General features: G+C 36.4%; 1 protein-coding gene across 1 annotated transcript in view; it reads left to right on the forward strand.

Annotated features, from left to right (window-relative positions):
- Positions 1 to 8,210, forward strand: part of RNF138 (ring finger protein 138) — a 35,008-nt gene extending 26,798 nt beyond the window's left edge. Inside the window, exons 6-8 of the mRNA XM_021709243.1 lie at positions 968 to 1,079; positions 3,229 to 3,336; positions 6,160 to 8,210. Coding sequence (XP_021564918.1) covers positions 968 to 1,079; positions 3,229 to 3,336; positions 6,160 to 6,228 — 289 coding nt within the window. The 3' untranslated portion in view covers positions 6,229 to 8,210. The remainder of the gene's footprint in view (positions 1 to 967; positions 1,080 to 3,228; positions 3,337 to 6,159) is intronic.
- Positions 8,211 to 13,288: the final 5,078 nt, after the last annotated feature.

Here is a 13,288-nt window from a genome sequence, read left to right on the forward strand (position 1 = left end):
AGTAAGTCCCCTACATATGAGTGAGTTCTGTTCTGAGAGTGTGTTCTTAAGTCCAACAAAGTTAGCATAGGTACTCAACTAACACAATCGACTCTAAAATACTATACTGTAATAGGTTTATAATACTTTTCACACAAATAATACATAAAAGACAAAAAAGTAAAGAAAACATTTTTAATCTTACAGTATAGTACTTTGATAAGTATAGTAGTTGTTGCTTGGTACTTCTTAGCTACAAGCTACTTCACCACTGCTTTTATGCTTGCTTCCAGACATCATGGGCTTGAAATAAGGTTACTGTACTACTGTACTCTATACAGTACTATACGATAAAGTTCACCAAAGCACAATCACACTTGTGAGGCTGCATGCACATAACAGTGTACACCAGACATGTGAACTAACTTTTATATTGGACATGGGAACATATGTTCACATCTTTGAAAGTTTGCAACTTGAAGGTTCTATGTAGGGGACTTAATGTAGTATAAACTGAGATTGTTTGGGAACCTTTGTTCCACATCATTTGTTGAAAACATTTTCAAATTCTGAGAATCTTTGAATAGTTTTTTGGTTTTTTTTTTTTTTTTTGAGTTGGAGTCTCACTCTGTCACCCAGACTGGAGTGCAGTGGCCGCTCCCGGCCACCACAGCCTCGACCTGCTGGGCTCCGGCGATCCTTCCGCCTCAGCCTTCCGAGTAGCCGGAATTACAGGCATGCGCTACCACGCCCGGCTGATTTTTTGATTTATTGTAGAGATGAGGTCTTGCTGCCCAGGTGGGTCTCGAACCCGCGGGCTCAGGCAATCCGCTCACCTCAGCCTCCCAAAGGCGCGGGATTACAGGCTGAGTCACCGAGCCCGGCTTAAATAGTTATTTAATAATTCAAAGTAGTCAAACATTAGAAGAGCATCGTTTTTATGTTATGACTTTGAATTAAGTATTCTTCATTTAAAATTGTTTTATAGTTCTTCTGGACATCCAACTTTTAAGTGTCCCCTGTGTCAAGAGTCAAATTTTACCAGACAGCGTTTACTGGATCACTGTAACAGTAATCATCTATTTCAGATAGTTCCTGTGGTAAGTACATATGTTAGAGGTAGTCTTCTGCTTAGATTGAAGCATGCTGTTCCGTTTATTTCACCTCAGTTATACAGGGAAGGTAGTTGATTTAAATTTGGACGGGACATTATCAATAAAGTAGATTTTTGTCAACAAAGGATTAATGATTAAGAAACAATGAAATATTTAAAATTACAGAACTCATTATAAAAAGGGAGGTGTTTATTTAAGTGAGGTAATACAGGAGAACAGTCTGGAGAAGAGTAAAGTAATGAAAGCTGAACTGGGAGCCCATTCCTGATCAGTGGTAGAACCTAAGTCTCTTGGGTCTGCTCCATTTTCTTGCTCTATGGAATGCAGATGAGTGGATCTGGTCAGCTAGATCTGCTGCAGAAGATCTACCTGTAAGAAAGAATAAAGTCAGTAGGTATTTTCAGTTGTGTCTTTGCAGAATCTAAGCATTTATAAATGCATAAAGCAAGAAAGGAAAATAATTGTACTTTCTTTCTGATGTATACTTATTTTTGATGACATTTTGAGGGTAAGTGGTGAGACCTTGTGATAAATGAGGGAGATAGAGCAGGGTACAGAGTTCCAACATTGTAATAATGGTCCTAGAACTCCTCAGTTCAATTCAAACATGAGTCTCACAGATTAGTTGTTTCATCTGTGAATGGGACAAGAGAAACTGGGCTGGGATATACTTCCTTTTTAGCTGAACATTTTGATATATAAATATTGTCTTCAGAAATAAGAATAGGAAGGAAAGTGTTACCAATAAGAATTGTAGATATTTTGAAGCTGTTAGTAAATGTACTAGAAAAAATTTGTGAAAGAATATGCCCCAGTAACTATTGAGGGTGACTTTAAACTCTCACTACTACTTACTTTGCTCATTAGAAGAGAGTCACAGTTAAATAAACAAGTACAGTACCAAAGAAGTCTCCAGGAAATCTCTCTCATATTTAAGAGATTTCACGTAGTTTTATATTGTTACCAAATTTTTATTCATTTCTGCATAATATTCAGTGTATCAAAAACTTTGGGTAGAGTTCAATTACTAGAGTTTCTTTCTTTCTTTTTTGAGTTATAGTCTTACTCTGTTGTCCAGGCGGGAATGCATGGACATGCTCATGGCCACTGCAGCCTTGACCTGATGGGCTTAGGCGATCCTTTTGCCTCAGCCTTCTAGGTAGCTAGGACCAGAGGTGTGTACCACCACGCCAGGCTAATTTTTTTTTTTTTTTGATTTGTTGTAGCGACAAGGTCTCGCTAAGTTGCCCAGACTGGTCTCGAACTCCTGGGTTCAGGCAATCCTCTTGTCTCTACCTCCCAAAGTGCTGGGATTACAGGCATGAGCTACTGTGTTTGGCTAGAGTTTCTTTTTATATCATTTCAGTATGTCATTCATTCACTTTTTTTTATTCACTTTTTTTTTTTTTTAAGTTGGAGTCTCACTCTGTCACCCAGACTGGAGTGCAGTGGCCACTCCCGGCCACCGCAGCCTCCACCTGATGGGCTCGGGCGATCCGTCCGCCTCAGCCTTCCTGGAACTACAGGCGTGCGCTACCACGCCCAGCTGATTTTTTGATTTATTGTAGAGATGAGGTCTCGCCAAGTTGCCCAGGTGGGTCTTGAACCCGTGGGTTTAGGCAATCCACTCACCTCAGCCTCTCAAGGTGTGGGATTACAGGCTGAGCCACCGAGCCCGGCTTCATTCACTTTTTAAGATGTACTTTATTTAAAACTTTGATACAATTTAAGGTAAATTCTGCAATTTATATCATTTTCATTTTACTTATAAATAAAATGAAGCTAATTATAAGTATAATCAAATGAGATTATATACTGGGTATATTGTAGGCAATTAGTGATAACTATTATTACAATTGGTAGTATTAAAAGCTGGATGTAGTCTGTTGAAACTGTTGTATAATTACATGTTTAACTAATAGATTGTCTAAGATCTCTTATGTTCTGTTAGATTAGTGTCATTTATATAAGGTAATTTGGTTGGGAAATGATCTAGTCATGGAATTTGACCTTTAGAAATGCTTTTTATGTAAATATTTTTGGTAACATATGTCCGTGATAGTTTAATACTCTCAATAATTATATAACAATTCATTTTATTATTTTTCTATGTAAAACAATCTATTTCTTATAGACATGTCCTATTTGTGTGTCTCTTCCGTGGGGAGATCCCAGCCAGATTACTAGAAATTTTGTTAGTCATCTAAATCAAAGACATCAGTTTGATTATGGAGAATTTGTGGTAAGTGAATTCTTCAAAATTAAAGTATAGTTTAAATAATTAACTTTTTCTATCTAGACTTGAGTTTTGAAGCCAGCTGGTGTATCATACTGGATGGATATGGAGTAAATTATTTGATTTTTAATATTAATATTGGTAAACTTTAATTTGTAGAAGTGGTGAAAGTTGAATTTACGTTCACCTCTTAGAGAGAGAGGACTAATAGAGAAAGAGCAAACCCCTGGATTAACGAAATGATAATTTATATAAGACTTACAGAAAATTTGCCTACAAGAGAAGTAAAATTGGTATAACATATAAAATATATATTTCTCATGGAATGTAAGTTGCTTGTTAAACTCACTATACTTTCTCAAATCTATCATATGAGACATGTTCTTAAGAATGAGAGAGCTTAATTATCAAGCAAAGCCAGGATGACTTTAACAGGGTGAGGGACATTACATAATGTAAAATGGATCTGTAAAGTAAAATGTGAGGTAGTTTATACTTCCAAGTGTATTGTGATAATTTTTTAAATAGGTGATAACATTGGTTTTACTAATTGTGAAGTTGCATTTTATTCCACTTCAGTGTAATTAAAACCTTACTTAAGGTTAATCCTGACAAGGAAAGACTGCTTTTTTTTTTTAGTTTAGGTAAATATAGGCATGTGAAATTTTCAGTGACATGAACAAAATCTACATTTTTCTTGGTCCTCCAGTGTTGAAATTACATCATTCTTGATAAATGTTTTTAATTTTGTAGAATTTGCATTTTTTAGTGTATTGCATAATAACAATTCAAATTTAATGATGAAAACACTTAGATACGGAATAGAAGGGAACTCCCTCAACCTGATAAAAGACATCTATGAATAACACACAGCTAACTTCACACTTGATGGTAAAGGACCAAGAGATTCCCCTTAAGAGCATGTGCAAGACAAACATGTCTACTTATGCCATTCCTATTCAACATTGCACTGGAGATGTTAGCCAAGACAATTAGGCAAGAAGATAAAATAAAAGCCATCCGGAATAAAAAGGAAGTAAAGCCACCTGCTTGCAGAAAATGTGACCTTGTATATAGAAAATTCTAAGGAATCCACTAAAAACCTATTTGAATTAATAAATGAGTTCAGCACCGGGCGCAGTGGCCCACGCCTATAATCCCAGCACTTTGGGAGGCCGAGGTGAGAGGATTGCCTGAGCCCATGGGTTCGAAACCAATCTGGGCAACTTGGCTAGACCTCATCTCTACAATAAATAAAAAAATTAGCCACGGTGGCACGTTGCCTATGGTGTAAAATTCTGATGTACTTTATTGCTTTAGCAATTTTATGAAGTAATTTTAGATTATTATTAAATGCTCATTGTAAGACAGGTTACTGTGTCTAGACAAGTGTAATTAGAAATACAAAAATATATTTTGTGAACCACTTTTGATCTAATTGTCAGATTGTTTTTCCTTACCATAGAAAACTAGGTAATTTTAATTATTTGAAATTGTTAAGTAGCAGCCTTGGCAGATTTGAAAGCAAAATCCATAGGTCATAAAATTGACAGCAAATGGAATTTTAAATTTTATCTTTATTTTAAAGACAGTGTCTCACTCTGTCACTCAGGCTAAAGTACAGGGATTATAGGCATGAGCCACCATGCCCAGCCGCTTATTTTCTTTAACATCAATTTACCTTCAGATATTTGACATTCTTTTCTAGAGGTGACACAAAATATATCACTTATGATTGTGTGCTACAATTAATCTCACTTTTTTCTTTTTAAATTATGAGACACCCAGCACTTTGGGAGACCGAGGCGAGTGGATTGTCTGAGCCTGTGGGTTCGAGACCAGCCCAGGCAACTTGGTGAGACCTTGTCTCTACAATAAATTGAAAAAATTAGCTGAGTGTGGTAGTTCCAGCTACTTGGAAGGCTGAGGTGGAAGGATCGCTGGAGCCTAGCTGGTCGACACTGGGGTGGCTGTTGAGTGTGCCTGTGCTCCAGCCTGGGTGACAGAGGTGAGACTCCAACTCAAAAAAAAAAAAAATTGAGACAGAATCTTTCTATGTTGCCCATGCTGACCTTGAACTTTTAGGCTCAAGTGATCTTCCTCAGCCTCCTGAGTAGCTGGGACTCCAGGCATATGCTGCCATACCCAGCTTTACAATAAAGTTTACTTTTGTTTTTGTTTTGTTTTGTTTTGTTTCTTAGTGAGTAAGCATGATTTATTGAGAGAACAGAGGAGAGGCGCTCCCAGGGTTGGAGGGGACCTGAGGGGGTTGCCCCAACTCTACTTTTGATGAATGACTTACCATAAGGTGCTATAATGCTCAAATTTCATTCTCTGCTGGTCCTTTCTATTGTTTATTAGTTATTCCAAAATAATTACACCTGAACTTAATTTTTTTTTTTTTGAGTCAGTCTCCAGGCTGTAGTACAGTGGCACGATTATGGCTCACCACAGCCTTCTTCTCCTGGGTTCAGGCAATCCTTCTGCCTCAGCCTCCCAAGTAACTGGGACTACAGGCACACGCCACAATGCCTGGCTGTTTTTTTTTTTGGTGGGAGGGTGAGCAGGTGGAGACAGGGTTTCTCTGTGTTGCCCAGTCTGGTCTCAAACTCCTGAGCTCAAGTGATCCTCTTGCTTTGGCCTTCCAAAGTAGTTAGGATTATAGGCATGAGCCACCATACCTGGCTATAAATCTTGTATTTTAAATGATACATGTGTATAAACTGTCCTGAGTGTGTGTAATGATATCAAGATGTATAATATATTGGGCGAAGTATTTGAGTAGTTGAGTATGTTTTTCCTGTTGACATGTAATGTTGTTGTTTTTAGAATCTTCAGCTAGATGAGGAAACCCAATATCAAACTGCTGTTGAAGAATCTTTTCAAGTAAACATTTGAAGGCTGTGGACATTCTCTGCATCTTTGTACCTGCAAGTGCCATCTTTAAGGGGAAAACTACATGAAGTCACCATTTGAATAACGTGATGTGTATACTAATAAAAGTAATTTAGTCTATTGTTTTAGACTTTTGATTGCAAAATAAAGGTGGATCATCTAAAAACTTCATCCTCTCAATAAGTGAAAAAATGAAAGTTATAACATTAGCTTTAAAAGCGTAAAAAGGATTGTATCTCGGTAATGTAATGGTGAAAAGGGAATCCCTGTTATACTTTATCTTTTTTATATTAAATATTTTTGAATTTTTCATTATGTTGCTTTTGAAATTAGATACAGTTCCTCTCATTGACTTTATTGTACACAGGTAGCACATGGCAGCAAATTCTGAAAGATGTGATTAATATAAACCTAACAAATCTGAGCCAGTTATCAGAGTTGCAGAATAGAAACTTGAAATGCTAAATGGAACAAACAGTCCAAAGGAAATTTTTAAAATACAGATTCTAGCTGAAGAATTGAACTATAAGAAATCATATTCATATAATAGCGTTTAGTATTTTTGAAGACTAGTGAGATTTCTGTAATAATTTTGACCCTTTAAAAAGTGAGAGCTCATTGGTAAAGATATTTTCTTTTTGCTATTAGAAGGAAATGCAAAGACAAAATGTATTTCTTTGAATGGGCAGTTGGTAATTTCAATCTTGTTTATTTGACTAACTTGTAAGCCTGGAATATACTAAGCTGAATAACAGCTTTTTGGCTGCAGAATTTTCAGTAGCCAGTATTTCTGATTAGCTAAGATGAAACTTTTATTAGAAACTTTCAGTTGGTGATACTGTATTCTACAGATATATTTAAATGAGAGGTTCAGCTTCATCTCAGTCTAGAAATTCATTCAAAGCTAAATATGTGTATGTATATATACACAGACTTTTGTGTGTGTATGTATACACACATATGTGTTTGTAGTTTGTCAGGTTGTGTATGGAATTTCCCCTAAGATTTTTTAAATGGACAAGCAATAGGGGATTGAAGTGTTTATTTGATTTGTTGAAATTTTGTTTATAACGAAATTTTTAAAAAGTAACAGTCACATTGCTAAGTGATCTAGTTGGCTGTTCTTACACCTTAAATTGAGTTTACACACAGTTACCTGTTATTATGGTGCTCATTTGTTACTCTCAAAGATAATGCACGACTATGATGTAGTGAGGCAAATTCTACCAGCCACTGTTTCACTACTTTTTAGTCAAAACCTGGTTTGTTTTTAATACTTATTGAGAATCACAAAATGTTTTATAAACGGCCCAAATCAGAATAAAAGATGAAGAGTGGATTGGCTGACATTCCATACTAATAAACATTGTTTATGCTTTCTTTAAAATAACTAAAACAATATAAAAGAAAAATCTCAAGTAGTTTGCTGCTAATATATACATATATTGTATAAAAAGGTATATTTTGGTTTTGTTAAAACCCTTGTTGACTTTTCTACAGTGAACATTTTTTTAACTTGATTTAATAAAAAATGTTAATTTTGGAAGTGGAGTTTTGTAAAAACCTTTTTGAGTCAACAGTAATGACTTTATTTATGGACAGTAATAACAACCACAAAAAAGCCATACATCTTAATGAACATATGCCTCTGTTCTGTCATTTTAAAGAGTGATGTTTACTATGTGCTTGAAATTTTCTCTGCAGTTACATGAGTGTAATTTTAAGGATAGCTATATAATGAACTCTTTTTAAAGACACTTTTGACCATATTTTTTTTCCAGATTACAGCAATAACTAGTAATTTTTTCTTTAGTGTTTAATACATTCAGTATGTCAAGTTAAACTATTCTGGGATTTGAGAACTAAAAGAAAATTGCAGTAGAGATCATCTTGATGATAATTATGTTTTGAAGTTTTGTGGATAAGTTAAATATCATTAATAGTCTGTCTCACATATGAGCTTTTTCATAAGGAAAATGTTGACTTTATTTGCCTTTATCTGGGAACTCCACAGGATGGAAATGACTCTTTAAATTTCCCCTCCTTTTGTCAGTGGATTGGGAATAGGGATAGGCTTTACAGATTTAATTTATGGAAATTAAATTTATGGAAGAAAGTTCTTATTTTTAATATTGTTTATAGCTGAGTCATGATAAAGGAGAAAAACTGTATTGGAGTACTCTGATAACTAATTTCACAATACCATTTAGGAAAGCTTTTTTTCTCTACAAATTACAGTTTATGTTGTTAAACACAGAGTCTTATTTGAGATGTATTGCTTTATTTTTCAATTAAAAGTGGTTTTCTCCTACTTGTGTGTCTAATTAAAATTTTGTCTAGAGGCAAACATTTCACTCCCATAACTTACCCTGAAAGACATGTAGGAGATAACCCATTCTTGCACTTTAAAAAGTGGATAGGAAAAAGTTACCACCTGCTGATGCTATGTGTTAGATTTAACTTTATAAACCTATTTTATCTATTTCAAGTGTTAATCACTGTCTAAAGCTATTTTATGAAGTGTCTATGCAACAGGATTGCTAGCAGCTAGACAGAAGGCTAGTTAACTGGTTAATAAACACTTGTATATGGAGAAATTACTCTTAAGTAAGTATTTAGAATTATAAGAATGTATTGCCAAATACACAATGCCATATAACTGTTGGGCTGCTTGGTAAGTATCGTGATCTTCAGTGCATCACAATGTCTATAGAAGCCCTTTAGGGCTGCTACTCAAACCTTTTTTAGAAGGTGTGACAGTTTAGCATACTGTATGGAAAAGGTGTGATCCAAAAAATATAAATACATGTAGTATAAAATTCATACTAGAAGTATAAGTAAAGCATTTATCCTATGATACCACTTATTGTGTAACATAATTATCTAATTGTGCAGTTCAGTTTTGAAAGAAGATGGGAAATGGAAATGAATTATATTAAAAGATGAAAGGGGGCTACAGGAATCTCAGGACAAAGACTGTTATAGCCTCCCCCCCCCCCCACACACACATACATGCTTCAACTGCAGTTGTCCAGTGCTGGGATTGAGAGAGATCACAGATGTCACATTTTCCTTCCCGCTCCTGAAATAAGTGGGTATACAACTCCTGAAATAAGATAAATGGATATACAGTACAGTGTTCTGTGTAACAAAAATTTTTTTTTTCAAGTGAGTTCAACTTTAATAATACATTTTGTTTAACATATCCAGAATATTATTTCCACAGGTAATCAATATAAAATTAATGGCATATTTTACATTTTTTTCATATTAAGTATTTGGAGTCTGGTGTGTACTTTACAATGACAGCACATCCCAATTCGTATGCTAACTTTTTTTTTTTTTACAGATTCTGCTTAGTGTTTTTTTTTAAAGATGTGGTATACAAGTCAGGATTTGGGTGGATAAGTGGTCTAGGTATAGGTGAAGTTTGGGCCTCCCATTGGCCCTCACTTTGCCTGGATTAGGATGAGGTACCCTTATTGATTTTATGTGCTCCACCCTATTCCCCTGGTAGTGTCCTACTACTACCAATCCCTTTCTTACAGTGTTTTGATAGGTGTTGAGGGTCAACTTATGAGTGAGAACGTGGTACTCAGTCGTTTGTTTCTGTATTAGATCATCGAGTATGATAGACTCCAATCCATCCAAGATGCTGTGAAGTTCATTGTGTTGTTTGATCCGGTTTGATACAATCTTGTTGAGAATTTTTGCATCTATGTTTTTTAGGATATTGACCTGTAGTTCTCTTTCTTTGTTGGGTCTTTGCCCAGTTTGTGTATCAGTGTGATGTTAATTTCATAAAATGATTTGGGGAGAGTTGTCTTTTTCGATTGCCTGGAATACTTTCAGTAGGATTGGTATCAGCTCCTCCTTGTATGTTTTGTAGAATTTCACTGGAAAGCTGTCCAGGTCAACCCCTCCCCCCTTTTTGTGGATAGTTTTCTTATGACAGAGTCAACTTCCTAGGTTGCTATTAGTCTATTTAGGGTCTCTATTTCTTCTTGTCTCAATCTTAGAAGATTGTGTGATGTCAGAAAGTCCTCCATTTCATTTAGGGTTTTGAATTTATTTCCATACAGGCATGCATAGTAATCACTGATAATCTTTTGTATTTCTTGGGGTCAATTGTGGCATGATCTTTTGCATTTCTGATTGTGTTTATTTGGGCTTTTTGTCTCTTTTTCTTGGTCAGTCTTGTTAAGGGTCTGTCAATCTTGTTTATCCTTTCGAAGAACCAGCTTTTTGTTTTGCTGATTTTTTCTATGATATTTTGTCTTCTGTGTCCTGTATTTGAGCTTTTACTTTGCTGATCTGGATTCTTCTGCTGAAGTTAGGGTTTTGACGGTCTTGCCTTTTCAGACCCCGAGGTGATTTGTTAGGCTGGTGACTTGTGATCTTTCTGTTTTCTTGATGCGAGTTTACAGAGATATAAATTCCCCTTCTAGAACTGTTTTCATGGCTTCTCAGAGGTTTTGGTAAAATGTGTCTTTGCTTTCATTTATTTCCAAGAATCTTTTAATTTCTGTTTTTTGTGTTGACCCAGGAGTTGTTCAGCATTGTGCTGTTTAGTGTTCATGTCTTTGTGTTTTTGAGGGGGATCTTGTTGGTGGCGATATTTGTTTTTATTCTGCTATGGTCTGAGAAGATACACAATGGTATTTCAATCTTATGGAATTTGTTAATGCTTGATTTAGAGCCAAGGATTTGGTCAATCTTGGATTATATTCCACGTGGTGATGAATAGAATGTATATTCCATGGTTGTTGGGTGGGGTGTTCTGTAGGTATCGATTAAGTCCATTTGGTCAAGCATCAAGTTAGGGTTCTGGATCTTCTTATTGATTTTTGGTCTTGATTTATTTAGGGTTGTCAGTGGGGTATTTAAGTCCCCAGTTATGATAGTGTTAGAGTCAATATCCATTTTTAGTTTTCTTAGTAGTTGCTTTATAAATCCTGGTGCTCCTGTGTTGGGTGCATATATATTTAGATTGCATATTTCTTGATGGATTGAACCTTTTATCGTTATGTAGTGTCCTTCTGTATCTTTTTAAATTTTTGATAGCTTGAAGGTTGTTTTGTCTGATATTAAAATCATGATTCCTATTTCGTTTTTCATTTGCCTGAAAGTTTGTTTTCTATCCTTTAACTTTGAATCTGTGGATGTCATTTGTAGTGAGATGTGTTTCCTGGAGGCAGTTTTCTTGGGTTGTGCTTTTTTTTTTAATCCAGTGCCATTCTATGTTTTTTCAGTGGTGCATTTAGTCCATTCAGGTTCAGGCTGTCTACTGAAATGTGAATTTATTCCTGCCATGAGGCTCTTATAAAGTTTTTTTCTCTTGTTTGTTTTCTTTTAATTTTCAGGTTAATGTATATGTGTGTTTTCAAGTTTGCAGTCATGATGTTTTCTCTGTTGATTCTGTTTTCCTGTTCTGGGTGATTGCAGAAGTTAAGACAAGCAGGGCTGGGAAGTGATTATGGAGGACACTGGTAATCAGATGACTTACAGCCATTTGCTGAATGATGTAGAGAGAAGGAAGGATATACATGATGTGAGGGAGAAAAATTCACGTTTGTGTAAGTGGGCAGCAGTGGTATATGATGCTCAAAGTGCACAAAGTAAACAATAGCCTAAGTAATTCATACTTGGGTCAAGAAAAACATTACTAGACCCCTAGGTCCCTTTGTTTCTGCTTCCAGTCCCAGATCCCCACTATTGCAGTGTAACTTTTAATACCACATCTGGTTATTACACAACATAAGTGAAAGCACATGGTTAATATATTTTTTTTTTTTTTTTTTTTTTTTGAGTTGGAGTCTCACTCTGTCACCCAGACTGGAGTGCAGTGACCGCTCCCAGCCACTGCAGCCTGGCCTGCTGGGCTCTGGCAATCCTTCCGCCTCAGCCTTCCAAGTAGCTGGAACTACAGGCGCGTGCTACCACACCCGGCTAATTTTTTGATTGATTGTAGAGATGAGGTCTCACCAAGTTGCCCAGGCAGGTCTCGAACCCGCAGGCTCAGGCAATCTGCTCACCTCGGCCTCCCAAAGCGTGGGATTACAGGCTGAGCCACCGAGCCCGGCTGCAGTAGCATTATATCTTTAAAAAAGTACATACCTTAATTAAAAGTACTTTATTGCTAAAAAATAAAATGCTAATGATTATCTGAGTGAGCCATAAACAAGTGGAGGGTCTTGCCCCTGCTTTCATTACTGATCAGGGTGGTGGTTACTGAAGGGTTGGGTGACTGTGGAGATCTTTGAAAACAGGACAGCGGTCAAGTTTGCCACATCAATTGACTTTTCCTTTCACAAAAGCATGCTTTGTTTTTCCCCTCACAGATGACGTGGTCATCTAATGTGATACTGTTTGATACCATTTTACCCACAGTAGAACCTATTTCAAAATTAGTCAATCTTCTCAAACCCTTCTGCTGCTGTATCAACTAAGTTTATGGAATACTATAAATCCTCTTTTGTCATGTCAGTAATGTGCACAGCATCTTCACCAGGATAGATTTCAGTAATGTGCACAGCATCTTCACCAGGATAGATTTCGTCCAAAAAAAACAACTCCTCAAAGTTTTATATTGCAGCAATTCAGTCACATCTTTAGGCTCCACATCTAATTTTAGTTCTCTTGCTATTTCCACCACACCTCCAGTTACTTCCTTCAATAAAACATTGAAACCCTTAAAGTTATCTATGAGGATTAGAATCAACTTTTTCTAAAATCATGTTGATATTTTGACCTCTCATAAACCATGAATGTTCTTAATGACATCTAGAATAGTGAATTCTTTTCAGGTTTGTTTTTTTTTTTTGAGTTGGAGTCTCACTCAGTTGCCCAGACTGGAGTGCAGTGGCTGCTCCCGGCCACTGCAGCCTCGACCTGCTGGGCTCTGGCGATCCTTCCACCTCAGCCTTCCAAGTAGCTGGAACTACAGGCGCACACTACCATGCCCGGCTAATTTTTGATTTATTGTAGAGATGAGGTCTCACCAAGTTGCCCAGGCGGGTCTCGAACCCGCGGGCTCTGGCAATTTGCTCACCTCAGCCTCCCA

Source organism: Carlito syrichta, unplaced genomic scaffold (assembly GCF_000164805.1).
Source record: "Carlito syrichta isolate Samal-C Ts95f unplaced genomic scaffold, Tarsius_syrichta-2.0.1 Scaffold169463, whole genome shotgun sequence".
NCBI lineage: Eukaryota > Metazoa > Chordata > Mammalia > Primates > Tarsiidae > Carlito > Carlito syrichta.